Below are 23,096 nucleotides of genomic sequence, written 5' to 3' on the forward strand. Positions count from 1 at the left end.
ACTAAAATATATTACAAAGACTAATAAATACTAACGGCATTATGTTACCTATATCTACTACTCAAATGACCGTAATAAAATATAGTTGTTGATATATAATAAATTTCTTGTAGTATTTTTTTATATTTTAGGATTTTAGGGACTAAGAAACATAAATATGGAAATACTATTTTCTTACTGAGGATAAAAACTATGAATATTAAACTCAATTTAACTTGTTAAGTTTAATTGAATTTAATGGGTAAATTTTAGTTGACATTGGTGTAATTTGTTGGTGTAGAATTTAATCTCTCATAATTTGTATTTTTCTCATTTATGTAAATATAAATATTCAATATCTTTCTTTTTTCTTTATCTTAACTTGATATTTATTTTCGTGTCTTAACTTAGAATAGTATCATATTGGTCTTTCAATTCTTCAAAATATATCATATTAATCATTTTTATCTAATTAATTATAAAAATAATTTAAAAAACAATTGCTAAATTCAATACTAATGAGACTAAAGTTGTTTGTTTTGAACAGTTAAAAAATTAATATGAAACTTTTTAATTAAAAGATCAAAATAAACTACAAATTAGAGTAAAATAATATAAGTATTAATATATTTTTTTTTAAAATTTATAACTATACGTGTTTAATGAGCTAACCTCGGCTCATATAGGGTTAGCCCTAATGGATAGCGGACTATCTAGGACTGAACTAAAAAAATCCTGAAAAATATAGACTCTAATTTTAAGGCTCATAGATTAAGAATTGTAGCCAGGAACGGATCCACTCTTTGTGGATTGTGGATTTTAAATCGCTATTTTAAAATCTTCTTTCACTATCTTCATTCACTCAACACTTCTATTTAAATATATAATTTTCTTTAATCAATTTTATTTTTGTCTTTTATTTCCCTTTAGTAATTCTATTTAATGAATATAATTGTGTTTCTTTGATTTTTTATCAAAACAAATGTATTAGATATTTTAATATTATTAATTGATTTTAAAATTTTACTTGAATCAATATTAAAGCAAGTGATTATTCTTAATTATTAAAAAGCATAATTATTAAGGGGGTTTTCTCAACTAGTGATATTAGCTATTATATTTTTTTTCTTGAATAAATGTATAGTTACATAAATATATTTAATAATGTTAACAATGAAAAATTATTAAATATTTTTATAAAATAAAAAGATTTAGAGAATAATTGAAAACTTCATGTATGTTGATTTTTTTTCATTAAAAAAGTATGTATTTGTAAAAATTTGTTTCTTTTTTCTTTAATCAAAATACATCATTACTTTTTAGCCTCCACTATAAATAATTTGTGGATCCGCCCATGACTCTAGATTAGGTTAACTATCCCTATAAAATCGATTTTTAGAATAAGGATAACATGATATTAAGAGTCTTGTTTAAGATACGGTAGACATTTTGTTATTATATTTCTGCTATCGGATCACTCACTATTTAATTCTACACTCCAAATACTCAATCATGGGCATAACGGCATAAGGGGTGTGTTAAGAGTCTCAATCAAGCAATATATTGCATAAACATGTGGTTATAAGTGAGGGTTGCAACACCCCAACTTTTAAATAGAGTATTTTATTTAACTAATGGTGTATTGTATTCATTATACTTGGAATTTGGTGTTTTTCTGTGTGTATGGGCATTTTGGTAATTTGAGGACCGTATTCAGTAAACCCCACCCCTTTGAAACCATAAAACATGAGTTTAGATGCTTGAATCATTTGGTCGGCTTGCTTGCAAAAACTATGTCATGAGTTTTGAGGAACAACTCTGCAGCTTTTGGAGATGAAATGATAACAGTTGGCACTTGACCAAGTTGTAAGGACATGATTGGGCCATATTTTTTTGAAAGTGAATGAAGTTTTTGATGTGGAAGTTTGTCTAACATGTGAAGGTTTCCGATAATTGGTAGTGTTGATGGACCTGGTGGCTTCTTGTGTTTTTGTTTTGGATGTAAGAAAAGTTTGAATAAAATATATGTGAATGTGAAAGTGAAGAGAATGAAAGAAAGTATTGCAGCATAAGACATGTTTACAAATGAATGGTTTTGGTTTGTGCTAAGTACCCACAATGGGTTGCCAATATCGTACCAGTACCAAAGAAATATGGAAAAGTCCGCATGTGTGTAGACTACCGAGACTTAAACAGAGTTAGTCCCAAAGATGATTTCCCATTACCTCACATTGATGTATTGGTTGGATAACACAGCTCAGTTCTCCGTGTTTTCCTTCATGGATGGTTTCTCTGGATACAACCAAATTAAAATGGATCCCGAGGACATGAAGAAGACCACGTTCATTACCCCTTGGGGCACCTTTTGTTACAAAGTAATGTCGTTTGGATTAAAGAACGTTGGGGAAACATATCAACGTGCCATGGTGACTCTCTTTCACGACATGATTCATGAAGAGATTGAGGTGTATGTCGATGATATGATTGCCAAATCCCAGACAGAAGAAGAACATATCACCAACCTGGGGAAACTATTTGCTCGTTTGAGGAAGTTTAGGTTGAGACTTAATCCTAACAAATGCATATTTGGGGTTCGATTTGGGAAGCTTTTAGGCTTTATTGTCAGCCAAAAAGGAATTGAAGTAGATCCTGACAAGGTCCGAGCCATTCAAAACATGTCTGCACCGAAGACTGAAAAGGAGGTCCGTGGTTTCTTGGGGAGACTAAATTACATCGCCAGGTTTATCTCTCACCTTACTGCAACATGTAAATCAATATTCAAGCTTCTGAGGAAGAATCAAGGCGTGGAGTGGAACGATGACTGCCAAATAGCCTCCGATAAAATTAAAGAATACTTGCAAGAGCCACCGATTCGGATGCCCCCTGCAGAAGGGAGACCTCTCATCATGTATCTAACCGTGCTCGACGAGTCCATGGGTTGTGTATTGGGACAACAAGATGAGACTGGTAGAAAAGAATATGCCATATATTATCTGAGCAAGAAATTTAATGATGGTGAGACCAGATATTCATTACTCGAGAAGACTTGTTGTGCACTCGCATGGGCCGCTAAGCGTCTCAGGCAGTACATGCTAACTCAAACGACTTGGTTGGTATCTAAAATGGATCCCATCAAGTACATATTCGAGAAACCAGCTCTCACTGGTAGAATTGCCTGGTGGCAGATGTTGTTGTCAGAATACGATATTCAATATGTTGCGTAAAAAGCGGTCAAAGGAAGCATATTAGCATATCATTTGGCTCACCAACCACTGGAGGATTACCAATCTTTGAAATGTGACTTCCCATATGAGAACATCATGGCTGTTAAGGATGTTGAAGACTCTGAACTAGAGGAAATCCCTGAGCTAAATGCAGGATGGACTCTCATGTTTGATGGTGCCTCAAATGCAATAGGCCATGGAATTAGGGCAGTACTGATGTCTCCCAAGAATTTCCATCTACCGTTCACCATAAAGCTATGTTTTACCTGCACAAACAACATGGTCGAGTATGAAGCTCGCATACTAGGGTTGGAAGAAGCTATTGAGTTGAAGATCAAGATACTAAAAGTATTCGGGGACTCCGCTCTAGTCATACATCAGATCAGAGGCGATTGGGAAATGAGACATGCTAACCTAATTTCATACAGGGATTATGTACTAAAGCTACTCTCAAAGTTCGAAGAAATCACTTTCTCTCATATTCCTCGAGAAGAGAATCAGATGGCAGATGCCTTAGCAACTCTGGCTTCCATGTACAAATTAATATGGCCCAACCATTAGCCTCACATTGAAATTAGGCGTTTTGATGAACCTGCTCATTGCCTGACGACAACAGAAGAGTCGGATGGTAAACCTTGGTTCTTTGATATCAAACAGTATCTGGAGAAGCGGGAATATCCGGCAGAGGCGTCCAGCCTTGACAAAAGGACCATCCGGAGGTTGGCATCAAAGTTCCTTTTGAATGGAGAGGTGTTGTACAAGCAAAACTATGACATGGTTTTGTTGAGGTGTGTGGACAAACACGAGGCTAATCAGCTTATGAGGGACATACACGAAGGGTCTTTCGGTACGCGCGCCAATGGGCATGCCATGGCAAAGAAAATCCTAAGGGCAGGTTACTACTGGTTGACGATGGAAGCTGACTGTTATCATTACACCCGAGCATGTCACAAAGGCCAAATCTATGCTGACAAAATACATGTACCACCTACTTTGTTGAATGTCATAGCATCACCTTGGCCTTTCTCTATGTGGGGCATCGACATGATCGAAACGATAGAACTCAAAGCATCTAATGGACACAGATTTATATTGATGGCCATAAATTACTTTACCAAATGGGTGGAAGCCGCATCTTATGTGAATGTCACAAAGCACGTAGTCGCCTGTTTCTTAAAAAATAACATCATATGTCGATATGGGATTCCCAACAAGATCATCACTGATAATGGGTCCAATCTCAACAACAAGACAATGGATGAGTTATGCGCGACGTTCAAAATCGAGCATCACAACTCATCACCCTATCGACCTAAGATGAATGGGGTTGTTGAAGCTGCGAATAAAAATATCAAGAAAATCATCCAAAAGATGGTTGTCACATACAAGGATTGGCATGAGATGTTACCTTTTGCGTTACATGGCTATCGCACGTCGGTACGAACTTCAACAGGGGCAACCCCTTATTCCTTGGTATACGATATGGAAGAAGTTCTCCCTATAGAAGTAGAGACCCCCTCGATGAGAGTCTTGATGGAGGCTAAGCTAGACGAGGCAAAATGGGTTCAATCAAGGTACGACGACCTCAACCTTATCGAGGAGAAACGCTTGAAAGCGTTAGGTCACGGTCAACTCTATCAGAGGCATCTTAAAAAGGCATTCGACAAGAAAGTTCGTCCTAGGGTGTTTCAAGAGGGAGATTTAGTGCTGAAGAAAATCTTACCTATTCACAAAGATTCCAGAGGGAAATGGACACCAAATTATGAAGGTTCATTTGTGGTGGTTAGAGCCTTTTTCGGAGGCGTTCTGATTTTAGCTACTATGGATGGTGATGAGTTGCCGCTTCCCACCAACACTGATGCTGTTAAAAAGTACTTCGCCTAAAAAAGTGGAATAATAAAAGCCGCTAAATCGAAAACCTGAAAGGGGGATTTAGGCAAAAATGGCTATCCCTTTGGATCGGAAACCCGAAAGGGCAATCCAGGCAAAAAGTAGGGATGAAAATAAAAGAATTGACCCGCTGAATTAAAAACCCGAAAGGACGACTCAGGCAAAAATGGGTATCCCGATGGATCAAAAACCCGAAAGGGCGGTCCAGGCAAAAGTTAGGGATTAATTCCAAGGCAAAGAGTTGTACTTTCAGGTGTCTGGCGTATCCTCGAAGACAAAGAATCAATCTACCTTACTTTTCAAAAGTAAAGTGCTCGGACTATCAAAGACATAAAGATCATAGCAGTGTGGAAACTCAATAAGAACTCAATTTTCATTGCCATTTTGTTTCTATGCACAACAATTACCTCATTAAGGAATTGCATCTTTATGTACAATCACCCACTTAAGGGTCAAATCAATAAAAGAGAAAATCTTCTCAACAAAAGTTATGCCCAAATCATTTTTATATTTTATCTGTTTGTTTGCAAAGCACCTTTTATTTTTTATAAACATTACTTTTAAAATTATTGGAGAAAATAAAACACATGTTTGAATAAAGTGGTAAAATCACTTTTGAAACAGTAAGCAGACGAATCCTTTAGTCTCCAAGTTCATTCTTGCCTTTCATAAGGGTGTAGGAACTGTTTGCAGATACCTATGTTCCTTTCAACCACTAATTCACACCTCTCATAAATGTATAGCTAAACCAGGGCAAGGCTTCATTGCATTTCCAGCAGAAACATTGATAAATCATTGATGGAGTATCGCGTGTTGAGAAGTCTGAACCTTTCAGTAACCTGGAGCAACCCAAATATATTCCCAAAAACCACCTAGTAGGAGCATCAAAACATGATCTTCATTGATCACCCCAATAACAAAAGTCCACACTATTGGCATCATACCCCAAAGCAAAAACGCCTTAACCGGGGCATATCCGATTACCCATTTGCATTCTAACATGCATCATATAAATCATTCATAAGTGGTTTTCCTACCAAACAGAAAATTAAAAGAAACAGGCATACCAGTCATCAACATACCCATGCATAACACTCCCCACAAAAACGGGAATTTAAAAAAAAACACAAAAGTCATCCGCATGCACAGCCAAATATCCCCAGCAATTGCATACTTGCATGCATCTCATGCATCATCCCATGCATGGAATTCCCACCTAAAGTGGGACATCATACAAAAATCAAATATAAAATATTAGGATCCAAGGTCATTCATGTGTATCTTGGACATTTCTCATTTCCAAATGAAGTAATTTCCCTGCATATGCTCGTGGGATTATTTTCTCAGCAAATTATTTTTCAACTTTATAATTAAAAATGATATTCCCAACATTTTTTTACAATCATTGCTCCCCAATCAGAGGTTACCCTAAAAAGTCTCTCATGAGCTTTTCCCCCTGCAGAGCATTTCTAGTAAATCTCCCTCAAAAGGAGTCCTTTCTTAAAAAAAAATCCCCCAACAGACGAACATTCGAGATACTGCTTCATTTATCCGAAGAATCTCATTTATTTATTTGAGATACTGCTTCATTTATCTGAAGAATCTCATTTATTTGCTAGAGATACTGCTTTAATATCCTCGGAGAGTCTTAGATTCAATTAAGGTATTTTTACCTTGTTGGAATATCTTAATTCTATCATATAAGATGCTGTTTCGACTCGATACAGAGAATCTCATTTTTACTGTTTGAGATGCTGCTTCATCAATATGAAGAGTCTCATTTCAGATTTTTTTAGAGGTGCTGCTCTAATATCTTCGGAGAGTCTTAGACTCAATTAAAGTATTTTTTCTCTTTGCTGGAATATCTTAATTCTATCGTATAAGATGTTGTTTCGACTCGATGCAGAGAATCTCATTTTTACTGTTTGAGATGTTGCTTCATCAATATGAAGAGTCTCATTTCAGATTCTTTTTAGAGATGCTGCTTTAATATCCTCGGAGAGTCTTAGATTCAATTAAGGAATTTTTTCCTTGCTGGAATATCTTAATTCTATCATATAAGATGTTGTTTCGACTTGATACAGAGAATCTCACTTTTACTGTTTGAGAAGCTGCTTCATCAATATGAAGAGTCTCATTTCAGATTCTTTTTAGAGATACTGCTCTAATATCCTCGGAGAGTCTTAGATTTAATTAAGGTATTTTTGTTGGTGTAAGCCCTAGAGGCCAATACTTTTGGTAATTGTATCGAATCATTTAAAGGCTTTTTCTTTATTACGTTTGTTTAATAAAGTCCCTAGAATAGCTAGTCCGTTTAATGTATCAAGTGTGACTTGATCATGAGATCACATTGAACATAAGGACATTATTCTTAAAGTATCCATAGTTGAGCTTTATTGTGAAGTGGGATAACATTAAAGCATTAAGACTATTATGTATATAGACTGATGATCACATCTCATGGATCATGGATAAGGAGTTATCAAGTCTTAAACATAGGTATGAATATTAAGAGTAATATTTATACCGGATTGACCCGCTATGAGAATACTATATAGAATGTTATGCAAAGTGTCATAAGTTATTCTCATGGTGATAATGGTGTATACCACTCTTCGACCTGAAACCACTATGGACCCTAGATGTAGAGTCGAGTGTTTTATTGTTGATCAAACATTGTCTGTAACTAGACAACCATAAAGATAGTTGATGGGTACTCCACAAAGCATGCTGAGGGACATGAGTGACCTAGATGGAATTTGCCCATCCTGCGTAACAGGATAAATGTCTATGGGCCCAATATTGAACTGGACAAGGATGACACGGTCTATGCCTTGTGTTCAATATAGACATAAGGGCAAAAGGGTAACTATGCACATAAGTATTATCACAGAAGGATTTGTCAGATCACATGACATTTTCGTGTCTTGAGTAGCAGTGATGTGTTGCTAGATACCGCTCACTATTTATTATGTTAAATACATGATTTAATATAATTGCCAATGCCGCGAAAAACCTACTGGGTCACACACAAAGGACGGATTGATGAGAGATAGAGTAACTAAGGAACACCGTAAGGTACGGTGCACTTAAGTGAGTTGTAGAACATCGTAAGGTACGGTGTACTTAAGTAGATTACGAAATATGGTAAGGTACCATGGGCTTAAGTGATTTTGGGTATATTATAAGATATGGGCCAAAATACACTTAAGTGGGTTTTTTAGCTTGAAGCTCACACAAATGGTTCTATAAATAGAACCCTTGCGCAGAAGCATTGATTGCGGTTGTATTATTTTCGTTCTCTCTCTCTCTCTCTCTCTCTCTCTCTCTCTCTCTCTCTCTCTCACACACACACACACACACTCACTCAAAGCCTTCATTCGTACCAGCTAGCACTGGGATTGAAGGAATCCGTTCGTGTGGACTGAGTAGAGACGTTGTCATCGTTCAACGTTCGTGATCGCTCCGTAGATCTGCATCAAAGGTTTTGATCGTCACAAGAGATCTGCACCAAAGGTTTCAATCGTCACAAGAGGTAAATATTCTATCACTGATCATGACCATTCGTAAGGATCTCTAAAGGAGAAAATTTTAATTTCCGCTGCGTTTTGGACCGCAATTCTCCTTCAATTTTTCCCTTGCCGGAATATCTTAATTCTATCATATAAGATGTTGTTTCGACTCGATACAGAGAATCTCATTTTTACTGTTTGAGATGCTGCTTCATCAATATGAAGAGTCCCATTTCAGATTTTTTTTAGAGGTACTGCTCTAATATCTTCGGAGAGTCTTAGATTCAATTAAGGTATTTTTTTCCCTTTGCTGGAATATCTTAATTCTATCGTATAAGATGTTGTTTCGACTCGATACGGAGAATCTCACTTTTACTATTTAAGATGCTGCTTCATCAAAATGAAGAGTCTCATGCCAGATTTTCTTTATACTAGTCTAGCATCCTGGAAAGTCTTGAGATTTAGCTAGGGATGCCATTCCACATATCTCGACTGAGATGTCCAAGATACTGTTCTGGCGCCTCACGGAAAGTCTTGACTGTTCCATTTTATTGTGGGATAATGTCTTTTACTATTTCTCACTATATTTTCTTCCCGTATTTTCTTCCTTGCATTTCCTAGGACAAAATTTGGGTCTTTTTGTATTTAATTATCTCCCACCGCGAATACACGAAGATTGCCGTCATTCTTACTTTCCGGTTTGAGGTAACTAAATAGGGGCAGCTGTCATACCCCAATTTTGTCCGGCTAAGGAAAAATCTTCAACCAGCATTCACTACCCAATGTTATAAGACATAAATTGTATCTTAAAGACACAGGTTCTATTTTAAGGTTTCTCAGCCCTTGGTGACATCAAGTCTTCAATGACATTTTCATCTATTGAGATCTTTAAGAAGATATCTGTTGCATTTGTCTTTTACTGAAGCATGGGAAGGTATGTGCATTTTTGGTTAGCAAGGCCCATTTTGGTTTATCCATGAGAACTTTTAATTTTAAAAAAAATGGGCCATTCACATGATTAATATTGCAAAGTGTGGTGTGAACCTTTTACATTACTAATCCAAAATCCATTTGATTATTAGTAAGCATTAAGAGTCATGGATATTTTCTATAATCGTTTGTTATTAAGCTCACTTCCACATGTTTATGCCAAAGTCTCAATCCTTCATAAAAATCTAAACTCAAGTTGCATTTTTTTAACATATATTTTGTTTTAAGCTAAGATGGATTGTTGGAAAAGACTATGGTGATGAACAATATTTTAAACTCACTTTGGAATTGTTTTTTATTGCTTATGATGCACATTTCATATTGTTCATTTAAATTAATAATAAACATAATTAGAAGTGACCAAGTTGAAAGTCCAACTTGATTATTGGCCCAATCCATTTTCAATTGGAATTAGAGTTTAAGCATTTTAAATAACTAACACAAATGAGATATTGGAATAAAGCTTAGAATGTTTTAAAAGGGATTAATTGCATAATTAATTTAATAATCCAAAATATTCTAAATAAATTCCAAATAATCCAAAATTACATATAATCAAAAAAGACCAATGCATAATACAAGGGGTTACACGATTAACCCAAATTTTCATAGTCTAAAATATTCTAATTAATTCCAAATTCCTAATGATCCAAATATTTATATAATTATCACAATAAAAAGGATTTTAAATTAAAATTATACAACATGTCTCAAAAGTTTCTGTTACATCAGAAATAATTAAAAAATCTTGAATAAGCGGTAAGTACTGCAGTTTGAAGAGGCTCTTCTTGTAGCGCCCCCAATTCCAAAAGCAAACGTCCCCCTTTTCTAATCAACATCGCTTCACCTGCTTGAATCTTTGGTCGGCTTGCGAAAACTATGTCATGAGTTTTGAGGAACAACTCTGCAGCTTTTGAAGATGAAACGATAACAGTTGGGACTTGACCAAGTTGTAAGGACATGATTGGGCCATATTTTTTGGAGAGTGAATGAAGTTTTCGATGTGGAAGTTTGTCTAACATGTGAAGGTTTCCGATAATTGGTAGTGTTGATGGACCTGGTGGCTTCTTGTGTTTTTGTTTTGGATGTAAGAAAAGTTTGAATAAAATATATGTGAATGTGAAAGTGAAGAGAAGGAGAGAAAGAATCGATGCAGAAGACATGTTTAAAAATGAATGTTTGTGGGTTTGTATAAAGTTCTAAGGCTTAAGAGAGATTTATACAAGTAATACGTTAATCATATAGAGTTATTATTATTATTATTATTATTATTATTATTATTAGGATGTTCGGTATACCGAACAATTTGGGGGCAAATCCCTGACATAGACATTGCCCCAACATGATTGCTATGTAGAAATCAAACTGAAAATGATAAATGCCGGAACCGATATATTACAAATACCAAAACCAAACCAAAAAAATTGCAGAAACTAAAACCAAAAAATAGTATAATTACAGGAGCCAGTTAAATATTTAACCCAAATAATATATACATAACATTATACTTATATACTACAAGCAAATTTAGTTATACAGCCAAAACAGAGAACAAAATAAAACAACCTATTGAATGTGAAAATTGTTGACATGAAAATTGTGAAAATGACCGAGTCCAACTTAAATTTGACCCCTAGAGATTTCACAAGTTAACTTCTGATTTTAACAATTTTGGTGAGTCTGTAAAGATGAGCATTAGGCAGAAATGTTCTCAAAATCAATAAAAACCAATTCAGGTTTCTATATGTATGTAGGCTGTACAATATGATGTAATGTGATACACTATTAACTTACGAGCAATTAAACAATACCGAGCCGATTTTTCTTAATAAAACTCTGTTTGATCACGAACCTAATCTAAGTCACCTAACGATACAGAAGACACTAACTAAAGCACATCATATATCTAAATCATCATCTGGGTCTTCATCAGAATCGGGCATCTCATCATCTGAATCACGAAAATATATAATCTCACCTAGGGTAGAATCCTCCTTTTTACCACCCCTTGAAAGAGGTGCCCCCTCACTGCTGCTCTCTTCAAGGGATTTTCTACCATCATAAATTTGTATGGGACTACCATTTCCTAAAAGAAAGAAAAGAGCTTAAGCATAAAAGTACATATATGATTTGAACATTGTAAGAAACGGAGGAGCAAATACATGTTGATTTCATACCTTGGTGTTCAAAAGGAAGCACAACCTTTGCCCTGTCAATTTGCTCCTTTTCTGACAGCTGGAGATTAAACTGTACCTGTTAAAAACATAAAGTCAACCAACTTCATATCACAAACCATTTCTTGTTCGGTCTCTGCCGTAAGCAGATACATGCATATTCTGCTATCAAAAGTATCCTCGTGTGCGGTTACAAGTATATGAACAAACTAGGTGCTTAGCGTGTGTAGGCATGGCTTCAGAACATGAGATGTTTCTCCAAGACAGTTTATACCTCGCTATCATAATAATTATACTCATAATAATTATAGTCGTACATTGACGGTTCAACCAAATAGGACCTAGCATCTAAAAAGTTTTCATTTCCTTAAAAAAAACACCGTGTGAATTATCAGCTTTATTTGATAAGGGGTTTCAACGAAAATAAGATCTCTTTTATCGATCATTTTGTCTGAAAACTAATTATTAATCTCTAATAATAACAAGGCAGATAGAACTTGGGCCTTTGCTTCTAGTGACAGAGACGTGACTTCGAAGAAACTAAAGACTGACCTTTGGCAGTAAGCCTGCAACAGTTGTTACATCTTCTGCTGAAACAGAAGCAAAGCTGATTCCTCCGGCTTCAACTTTAAACTTTTCACACTGAATAAAAGACGCGAGACGTATTACATCAGTGCGCCAATTTTTAAGATTAGTCTTTCCAAAAATATTTCACAAACAGAAAAAAAGAGATCACCAGCACTCTAACGCGTCCATTTCTGCGTTTAAGTCTGGCATTAAATTTTCCTTGGGTAAAATTTTTCTCTGATAAGAAATTCTCTGAAGAATGATGATCTGGTTCTACACTGGCCACCATGGAGGACATGTACTCAAGAGTAGCTGCAGCCCTCTCCTCATGAAGGTCAGAATGCACTAATCCAAATATACTTGAAATTTGATCTGTAAGCATATAATCAACTAGCTCACCCGCTCTGGACTTCTGGTACTCTAAAGTATTTAATTCAATAACAACAAAATACACTTATTATGCAAGAAACCTTGTTCAAATAGTACAAGAGAAAGTACCATGACTGCGCAGATTGCTTAGAAGGCCTGCAACTGACTGCAAAGATGAATGTCTCAACAGTTCACTTAGCTGATAATATCCAAAAAGAATCCATTAGGATATATATAAATACACAAATAGATAATACAAGAGAAACATAGAAACTGGACAGTCTTAATTAGAAAACTAATGATTTTGAAAGTTAAGTGTTGCTCAGTAATTCTAGGGTAAAAGAAAAATCGGAAACTTGCGGCACAAAAAGAATAGATAGTTAGTTACAGACAAGTACATAAATGGTGTCCAACACAAAGTTGTCAAGATCGGGATCTTGCATAAGATCGAGAGGAGATGACAAGATCGTAAAACATAAGATTGTAACTAAGATCAGAAGATTCTACCCAATTATTTTTGTAAGATCGAGAGGGGTGGCAAGATCATAAAACATAAGATCGTAATAAAAATTGTAAGATACTACTAAAGCGATAAATAATACTAAATATTTGAAGTATTTTTACATGATATTTTGGTAGGCAAGTGTAATCGTGGGAAAATAACCTTTTATCATATTCTTTAGACATGTATCATTGAGTTTTTATACTTAATTACCATTTATCAATGGAATTTGTTAGACATTAGGGACATATTTGGCCCATTACTTGGTTTGTCACAAGTCTAATTTAAAACAAACCCTACAACTGATATGTTTATTCTCTAAATCCTAAATTTAAAACTTCATATTTCAAAAGGCATGCATTTATCACTGTCCGAACCATAATTTTTAAGCCTTTGCGTCTTGGTGGTGGCCGGAAAATGGTCGATCATGGCCCGAACTGGCCAAGATCGCTCATAATCAATGATTTTACGATTCTTTTCACAATTTAGCTACAACACACATTTTACTTAAGATCTGGATCGTTGGAGGTGAGTGAGATCGTAAAATCTTATGATGTTAAGATTTAGATCGAGATTTTGACAACCATCCAACATTAAATTGTAACATGATATCATTATATCTGCTTCATGACTCATTTATTTCTAGAAATTCTAAAGGTAAGAAAAACTGACATTCATTTCATATTTTCCAGTTTTACCCAAGCCTGTAACATTGGTTAAGGAAACATACTTTATAAAATAATCAGTTGGTAGTTAAGGTTCCCTTTCTAAGTTGATAAGTATTGGGATTTTTAGTAGAAAGAAGTAGAGATAAACTCCCTAGTTACAAAAATATTGCAGAACTTCAAGGGTTTGCGCCTCCCTAGCCAAAGCTCCTACTCTCTCACAAATGACAATATATCGTGCCTCTACTCCCATCCCATCTTAACTGTGTGACTAACGCAACCTAGTCAATTCAAGTACGTAACGATGAATAAGGTAGGTAACCTATCAGAATTGAACTGAAAAGAATAAAGATAGAACGGCATCCAAAAGCTCCAAGTCTCTACCACCTTTTTAGAGAAAGTTACAAAATATATAATAAATTAACCTATAGAAGCAGTATGAATCATAGAATGTAACCCAAGACTCCCACACAATACTTTCTTAAGAAAAGAAATAATCTATGATACAAGTTTGTGGCTGTACTGCTACATATCAAAGATAAGATGATAATTCCAGAAAGGAACCGGAAATCTCAAAAGATCGTTTTATAAAAAGAAAAGAAAAAGGATATTTGTGTAAGCTTGGAAAGGAAAAGTAAAGAAAAAAAAAAGCTATAAGTTTCATAACCATGAAATATGGAGCTAAAAGCATATAACAGTCATTAATCACCATATTCAATTATAATCAGAAAGCAACAAAGAACATCAACTAAAACAGACCAACACAGTAAATTCAACTAAGTTCAAAGCTATGTGAAGTCAATGGTATTACCGAGTCTATAGCAACACAGAACCGGGATTTATTTTCTCCAACTAAACCTGAAAGTATAATAATTGAAAGAAAAAAATCATCCAAATGAAAGTAGACAAAAAGAACAACTCGTTTCAAAGCACAAAACCGTTAGCAATACCTCGGCCGAGATCGGTAATCGCCAAAAATAACTTATCCATGTCCTTGACTGATTTATAAGAAGTAGCATCAAGTGGAATTTGTTCAGAAGGAACATTAACATTTCCAGATTTCCTTGTCTTATCTTTCCAACCAAGAGGGTCGGTATAACAATCCAAAACATGAATCCTGCAAAGTAACACATTAGAGAAGGAGTTATACAAGTTTTTGAAAACAAATTACAAAACATTGTTTTCAAAACTGCATTCTCTCAATGAACAGAATTTAGAAATTGAAAAATGTCATGGATTTTCAATTTACAAACTACACAGTTTAAACCACTATATTAAAAATATTTACCATTTGCTGGAAGATGCGAGTTCCAATCCCTTATTCTTCAACAAATCGGCATAAAACGAAGGACTCCGAGAAATCGCGACGATGACGATACCGGTATTATGAGATTTTTGTGCGGCGAAGTGTGAGGAGAGTTGAAGAAGAATGTGAGAGAAAATGTGGATGGAAAAAGGTGAAGCTATAGAGTCTTTGATTGTGAGAGTTGGTGCAAGTTCTCCTTCTAACGCGCCATCTCTTAAGGATCTAAAAATTGAATCTGCCATTTTAGGAGATTCTGGAATTTTGGTTTAGGTTTTAGAAATGATTCGTATCGAAAAGGGTGAAGGTAGAAGAAGCAACAATTCCACTGCTCAGACCTGCCGGCTGGGTTTTGGGCAAGACACAAGGAGGGGTTTTGGGAAATTTTACGCCATACCCCTACGATTAGATTCATATCCCAACCATTTTTTAAAAATACCAATTTTATCCTTAATTGTTTTTAACTAATTTACTATTTCATTTTTATTATTTAGTTGATATTTTCGAAAATTACACATTCCACTCTCGTACAAGAACTCCTGAAAAAAGACTTTCGGTATATATTTTTTTTAAACCGGAAGACTTTGAAAAAGACATCCGGAACACTGCAAACAGTAAACTGGAAGACTTACGTAAAGAGTTCTTATTCTTTTTATAAAAAAACGGTCGGGAACACTTATTGAAAGAATTCTGATTAACAAAGTGACACATACCCTTGAAGAATTCCGGTATTATTTTTCTGTATTCGGGAACTCTTCTTTGAAGACTTCCGGTTTACATTTTCTTTTTTGACATTTTTTTTATTGTGCAGGAATGGAAAATCTTCCTCAAATATGTGTAGAAACTTCTGATGTGTTTTTAACGACTGAAAGATTTGGTACACGAGAAGAGGTGATCATATGGATTAAAGAGGTTGGAATCGATAATAAAGTAACAGTTATTATCACTCGTTTAGATACTGAAACAGGCAAGAGAGGGAGAAGTAACAAATTAATATTTGGTTGTGATAAAGGTGGGAAACACAAGGATACTGATAGTGGAATCCAAAGTGCGTCCAAGAAATGTGGATGCCCATTTAAAATCAGGTCGACTCTGGCGAAAGAGGGGTCTGGTTGGAAGATTGATGTAAAATATGGGGGTCCACAATCATGGTTTACCTGATAGATTAGAAGGACATTCCTTTGTTGGTAGGTTGACCACAGATGAGAAGTAACATGTCGCTGATTTGACAAAGAGACATGCACCACCTAGACACATATTGATTTCCTTGCAAGACCGAGATCCAGAGAATGACACTCGGATTACGCAAATATACAAGCATAAGAGTGTGATAGAAAAAGAGATAAGAGGGCATAGAAGTGAGATACAGCATTTGTTTAAGCTTATTGAGGATGCAGGCTATGTGTATTGGAGTAGAAAAAAGGATGACTCGGAAGTTGTGAGAGAGATATTTTGGGTCCATCCTGATTCAGTTAAGTTGTTGAATATTTTTCCTATTGTGTTAGTTATGGATATCACCTACAAGACAAACAAAATATATACAACCTTTGTTTGAAATTGTTGGCATGACATCAATCGAGTTGACTTTTGTTGTTGCATTTGCGTATATGGAGTCTGAGCAGACAGAGAATTTTTGCTGGGTATTGGAGAAACTTAAAGAATTGTTTGTGAAGAAAGATTTGTGTCTACAAGTGATTTTGACAGATAGAGATCTTGCTTTGATGAAAGCAATTGAAATTGTGTTTCCCAAGTCGATTAATTTGCTATGTAGATTTCACATTAACAAAAATGTTGGTGCAAAATGCAAACAATATGTGGTGAATGACCTGCAAAAGACGATAAACACATTATGGATGGAAGTTGTTTGGGCTAGTGATGAGGTTGAGTATGGTCAACGGTTGCATCAACCTGAGCAGGCATGTGTTGATTATAGTGGATTTATTAATTATGTGAAAGACACATGGTTGACTCCACATAGACATAGATTTGTTAGAGCATGGATTAATCGAGTGCTACATTTGGGTAACACGACGACTAATCGGTACGTGTTATGATTTTTTCTATGTATTTTTTTATATGTGATATTTTTAATATTTTCAATATGTTATTTTTAGGGTTGAATCTGCTCATTGGAAGTTAAATCAAATGTTAGGAAACAGTATAGGTGACATGGTCAAATGTTTGAAAGCTATGAATAACAACTTGAGGTTACAACTGGGCAACATTAGAGCTTCTTTTCAAAAAAGTTTTTACGAAGTTGAGCACGCGCACATAAGTCCATTTTATGGTATTTTGTGTGGTTCAGTGTCTCGAGCTACTTTGAGACGTATTGTTGAAGAGTTATTGAGAGTTGATTATGTTGGAACTAACAGGCAAATATGCGGTTGTACTCTTAGAACATCTTATGGGTTACCTTGTGCTTGTGAGTTAGGAAGATACACACTAGGTGGTATACCGATACCCATAGATGCTTTTCATGTTCATTGGAGGAAACTAACTATGGAAGTTGAGTTAGAGGTAGGTGCAGATGATGGATCAAAGGTTGATATAACTTGTGCAATGGATGAATTGTGGAAACAATTTAGGTCATTAGATGTTATTGGGAAAAGGGCATTAAAGAGTAGGGTTTGTGAACTTGCATACCCCACAATGACTCCATTGTGTCCATCTCCCGAGAAATTAAAAACCAAAGGAGGAGTGAAGAAGAAAGGGAAAAAACCAGCAGAATATGATGTTTATAGGGACCCTTTGAAGGAGAATGGCGATCCAAAACGCAGCGGAATTTAAAAATTTCTCCTTTAATGATCCTTACGAATGGGCATGATCAGTGATAGAATCGTTACCTCTTGTGGCGATCACGAACGTTGAACGATGACAACGCCTCTACTCAGTCCACACGAACGGATTCCTTCAATCTCAGTGCTAGCTGCTATGAATGAAGGCTTTGAGTGATAGAGAGAGAGAAACGAAATTGCAAGTGTGTCAATGCTTTTACCCAAGGGTTCTATTTATAGAACCACTTGTGTGGGCTTCAAGCTAAAAAGCCCACTTAAGTGTATTTTGGCCCATATCTTATAATATGCCCAAAATCACTTAAGCGTGTGGTACCTTACCATATTTCGTATTCCATTTAATTGCACTGTATCCTACGGTGTTCCTTAGTTACTCTATCTCTCATCAATCCGTCCTTTGTATGTGACTCTGTAGGTTTTCGCGACGTTGGCAATTATATTAAATCATGCATTTAACATAATAAACAGTGAGCGGTATCTAGCAACACATCACTGCTACCCAAGACACGAAAATGTCATGTGATTTGACAAATCCTTCTGTGATAATAATTATGTGTATAATTACCCTTTTGCCCTTGTGTCTATATTGAACACAGGGCATAAACCGTGTCATCCTTGTCCAGTTCAATATTAGGCCCATAGACATTTATCCTGTTACGCAGGATGGGCAAATTTCATCTAGGTCACTCATGTCCCTTAGCATGCTTTGTGGAGTACCCATCAACTGTATTTATGGTTATCCAGTTACGGACAACGTTGGATCAGCAATAAAGCACTCAACTCTATATCTAGGGTCCATAGTGGTTTCAGGTCGAAGAGTGGTATACACCATTATCACCATGAGAATAACTTATGACACTTTGCATAACATTCTATATAGTATTCTCATAGCGGGTCAATCCAGTATAAATATTACTCTTAATATTCATACCTATGTCTGAGACTTGATAACTCATTATCCATGATCCATGAGATATGATCATCAGTCTATAAACATAATAGTCTCCATGCTTTAATGTTATCCCACTTCACAATAAAGCTCGACTACGGATACTTTAAGAATAGTGTCCTTATGTTTAATGTGATCTCATGATTAAGTCATACTTGATACATTAAACGGACTAGCTATTCCACCACTAGAAAAACAGTTATTAGCGTCGGCCACTTTAAGACGCTAAAGGTGAAAAAACAGACACTAATATGTGGTTAGCGTCGGTTTAGCGTCAATGTCGGGCCTTGAATAAAAGTTGCGAAGCTACTGGGTAACGTCGGCTAAAGATAGACCGAGGCTACCGGGACACTAATGGGACCGACGCTATATTGTTTCAAAACCATGAAAAGTCAATAATTATGCTTAGTGTTGCCCTGTCCGACTCTAAAGTCAACAAACAAAAGTCAACATTTGTTGTATGCATCGATCGACTGGCATTGAGGTCAATTTATAAAACTCAAGAAAAAACAGATAGCGTCCGTGTCACCGACCCTAAAGTCAACATAGAAAAGTCAATAATTATATTTAGCCTTGCATACACCGACTCTAAAGTCAACAAAAAAGGACAATAAAGATGTTTAGAGTCGGGTTGCAACATGACTTCAACTTCGAAGAAAATCAACCTCACTCAAACAAATTTTTTCAATCCACTCCATCAACCGAACAATATCATATTTATGGTAAAACATTTGGAAACAATCTCAAACATTCGTGAAAGAAACTACAAAAGTTCTACCCACATTAACTTTCAAAAAACATACACAAAAAGTAATCACATCCGAGATTAATTCGTTCTACTAAAAGTACAAGATCAATCTTCATCTAATGACTGATCATCCAAATCGTCATCATAATGATGAGAATGTGATACAAAAGTTGAAGTGTCAAATTTCTTCATCATAAATTCCTTCCAAGCATTCATCTCCCTCTCCATCCTTTGTGCAGTATCGGTAGCAGCTTTTGCAGCCTCGGTAGCAGCTCACATTGCTTTGTTAGCCTCTTGTAATTGGGTCGTTGCAGCCTCGACAATTTGTTCAGCTCTAATTCTAGCTGCTCTTTCAGCTTCTAATGACATCCCAAACATAGAGTGTTGAGGAGTTTGAGATTGTTGGGTAAAACTTTTTGATCCACGTTTTAGATTAATAGCTAAATTTGTAGCGCCATAAACCCGACCACGGTTACGACCCCCAGCAGCCTCTGTCCATAGCTGATTTACACGCTCTCCATCTAACACTTGAACAACCTCTCCATTCCCTTCTTCAGTTGGCTGAAGTTCTGCATCAAACTTCTCTTTAAAAGTCTTCTGCATAATAGAAAAAAGTAAGGAATACTTAACAACAAGATAACACAAGCAACTGTATCATTCATATATGTATTTTCTATTTCAAGCATGTTTCAAGCATAAGGAATACTTAACAGCTACATAATATATGTATTTGTACTGAATACTAGTGTTAATTTCAAAATTTGTGGTGGCGATATTAGTAACACTTTTGGAAACATTCTTATAATTAGTTTGGTGTGAAGTTTCTATTAATTTCTTTTTCTCTTTTGTGTTCAAATACAGTTCCTCAAAATGTACATATTTATGTTTGTTATACACAAGTGAAAAATTCTGCTGTGTTGCTTCTGCTGTTTCAAATACAGTTCCTCAAATATTCTTTTGTGACCTATAATGACTCAAATATTCTTTTGTGACCTATAATGACTGAAATATTCTTTTGTGAAAAATTCTTTTGTGTTTCAAATACAGTTCCTCAAATATTGATGCAATAACATTTCAAATACAGTTCCTCAAATACAGTTCCTTAAATTTACTGACTTAAATTCTGTTGTGTTTCAAATAACATTTCAACCATGTTGCAACTGTATTTTCTATTAACAGCGCCATAAGGAATACATAACAGCTACATAATATGTTTCAAGCATGGATGCAAATATTGATGCAGTAACATTTACGAGAACTTACATAAGTAGATGCAGCACGACTGTCAACCCATTCACCATTTTTCCTCTTGTGTGTTTTTAAAAATAACTCATCGGGACCCAGATCCCTTTGAAGTTCACGTGACTACAAATAATCAAATAATCCAATAATCAATACAGAATACGAGTAAAATTGTCAAGATATAAAGAATCTTCATAATAATAATAATTTGTTAGGATTTTATTACTTACAAGTTGAAGTGCAACATCAATATGAGCCTTACGGCCTGTGGTGTGGACTGCTCCACCTCTTGCGGAAGCTCGATTGGTCTTGTTTTGAGAAGACACAGTCAAAAACTCGGTCTTTTTCCAATAAGTTTGAAGTTCAACCCAAGCATCATCACCAATCCATGAAGGTCGAGTCCCTTTTCTCCTCTCCTTCCCCAACATGTCGTTTAATCGTTTTCTTCCTTTTTTTTCAAATGCGCTATAAACAAATGCATGATCGAAAGGATCCCACGAAACCTTCTCCTAAAAATAATTAAAATCACATAATTAATATTAATAACCAATTAGTTACTTTTTTAAATATAATTTGATCAACTTAAGTGACAAAAGTCAATAAATACTTACTCCAAACAACTTAAACCAATCAGCTTTCGTATCAGGATCGAGTGCAGACCAATGATGTATAGGTTTATAAAATTGTTTGCGTATCGCATAATTAATGGCACCTGCAACTTCTTTGGCAGGAACTAGCCTATAAAATATTGAAAGATTCAACTAAATAAGACTCACTAGCTTAATATTATTGAAAGATTCATGATGCAGACTGTAAATAAGATTCATGATGCAGACTGTAACTAAGATATGAACATGACAAAGTTAAGAATCATATGGATTGTAATATTGAAAGACTATGTCAAGTATACAATAATAAAACTACTAAATTATTAATATGGGTAGTAATATTCTCAACTTGCTTAACAGGTTATATATATTTCAGACAAAATACAATAATAAAACTACTAAATTATTAAATTATGAGAATATATATGACTTACCCAGTACCAGATGGTTTTATAATAACTTTCCCATTCTCATCTATTGTTGGCACAAGAGGGGTAACAGTTTCTTGACCCACCGCCTCATCCTCATCAGCATCCACATCTTCCTCCTCTGCCAAATTTGAAGGGCTAGCCATTGTTTGAAGGTTTATACTTTGAGGGTCAGCCATTGTTTGATGGCTTAAAGTCGGAGTAAGCATAAAACTGAATTTCTCAGAGGTAGTGGCATGAACAGGTACTACAGTTGGAGCTGGTGTTGGCATCGACGATGCAGCCTGCATGGACGATGTTGCCTGAGCTGGTGTTGGCATCGACGATGCAGCCTGCACATACGATTTTTTAGAAGCTGATGTTGGCGTTGATGATGCAACCTGCACGGACGATGCTGCCTGAGCTGGTGTTGGCATCGACGATGCAGCCTGCACATATGATTTTTTCGAAGCTGATGTTGGCATCGACGATGCAACCTGCACGGACGATGTTGCCTGAGCTGGTGTTGGCATCGACGATGCAGCCTGCACACACGATTTTTTCGAAGCTGATGTTGGCATTGACGATGCAACCTGCACGGACGGTGCTGCCTGAGTTGGTGTTGGTGTCGATGATGCATCCTGCACAGACAATGTTGTTTGAGCAGGTTTCCTAACGATATGCTTCTTGTTAATTATGCGATTTCGTTCTTCTTGAAGTTTTCCTGGTGCTAATACCTTAGCTTTTCCACCTCTTTTAGTCATCTGTTGTCATAAAAATAAAAGGATTAGTCAGTCTCACACTCTTAACCTAAAAATGCCAATTAATAAACAAGAAAAGAAAGAAAATCTTCAAAACTTAATACAGTGTTCAACACAAACTGACTTGATTTTTAGGAAATAGAGAAATGAAGAAAAATGATAGAGCAGACCAAAACAAAATTAAAAGTAAAAGAAAAGAAACAATGTTGTTTCTGATAATTCAAATGCAGTTGCCAAACATTATCATAACACGCAAAAAACCCTCCAACATAAATAAAAGAAACAAACAAATGACAGGATTCCAAGTAAAAGCAGTAAACTCATGTAATCATATGGATCGATTAACAAGCTTTGTGGGATAAGAGTTAGTTTTTCTTTATTACTAGCAGCAGACCCTCGGCCACCTTCACAAGT

At 35.6% G+C, this 23,096-nt stretch overlaps 2 protein-coding genes across 2 annotated transcripts; both read right to left on the reverse strand.

Moving 5' to 3' along the window:
* Nucleotides 1-11,290: 11,290 nt before the first annotated feature.
* LOC127118563 (elongator complex protein 5) lies at nt 11,291-15,571 on the reverse strand. The gene is made up of 8 exons (XM_051048775.1): nt 15,161-15,571; nt 14,823-14,989; nt 14,684-14,730; nt 12,835-12,904; nt 12,506-12,708; nt 12,322-12,411; nt 11,773-11,848; nt 11,291-11,681 (listed from the first exon to the last, which is right to left on the reverse strand). Exons 1-8 carry the CDS (start codon nt 15,418-15,420, stop codon nt 11,494-11,496), a joined length of 1,101 nt encoding a protein of 366 aa, XP_050904732.1. The 5' UTR covers nt 15,421-15,571; the 3' UTR covers nt 11,291-11,493.
* A 4,366-nt stretch (nt 15,572-19,937) lies between these two features.
* Nucleotides 19,938-22,685, reverse strand: LOC127122326 (uncharacterized). Its single transcript, XM_051052678.1, has 5 exons — nt 21,949-22,685; nt 21,518-21,644; nt 21,137-21,415; nt 20,928-21,029; nt 19,938-20,261 (listed from the first exon to the last, which is right to left on the reverse strand). Exons 1-5 carry the CDS (start codon nt 22,683-22,685, stop codon nt 19,938-19,940), a joined length of 1,569 nt encoding a protein of 522 aa, XP_050908635.1.
* Nucleotides 22,686-23,096: the final 411 nt, after the last annotated feature.

This window comes from Lathyrus oleraceus, chromosome 2 (genome assembly GCF_024323335.1).
Source record: "Lathyrus oleraceus cultivar Zhongwan6 chromosome 2, CAAS_Psat_ZW6_1.0, whole genome shotgun sequence".
Classification (NCBI taxonomy): domain Eukaryota; kingdom Viridiplantae; phylum Streptophyta; class Magnoliopsida; order Fabales; family Fabaceae; genus Lathyrus; species Lathyrus oleraceus.

What these genes read in the sequence shown, in the direction of transcription:
- LOC127118563 (XM_051048775.1), bottom strand. Translation starts at nt 15,420, where the DNA reads ATGGCAGATTCAATTTTTAGATCCTTAAGAGATGGCGCGTTAGAAGGA. An exon ending in AAGCAATCTGCGCAGTCATG is followed by an intron (nt 12,709 to 12,834) that starts GTACTTTCTCTT and finishes ATATGCTTACAG; the next exon opens with ATCAAATTTCAAGTATATTT. An exon ending in ATGGACGCGTTAGAGTGCTG is followed by an intron (nt 12,412 to 12,505) that starts GTGATCTCTTTT and finishes TCTTTTATTCAG; the next exon opens with TGTGAAAAGTTTAAAGTTGA.
- LOC127122326 (XM_051052678.1), bottom strand. Translation starts at nt 22,685, where the DNA reads ATGACTAAAAGAGGTGGAAAAGCTAAGGTATTAGCACCAGGAAAACTT. An exon ending in ATAAAACCATCTGGTACTGG is followed by an intron (nt 21,645 to 21,948) that starts GTAAGTCATATA and finishes AATATTTTATAG; the next exon opens with GCTAGTTCCTGCCAAAGAAG. An exon ending in TTGATGTTGCACTTCAACTT is followed by an intron (nt 21,030 to 21,136) that starts GTAAGTAATAAA and finishes GATTATTTGTAG; the next exon opens with TCACGTGAACTTCAAAGGGA.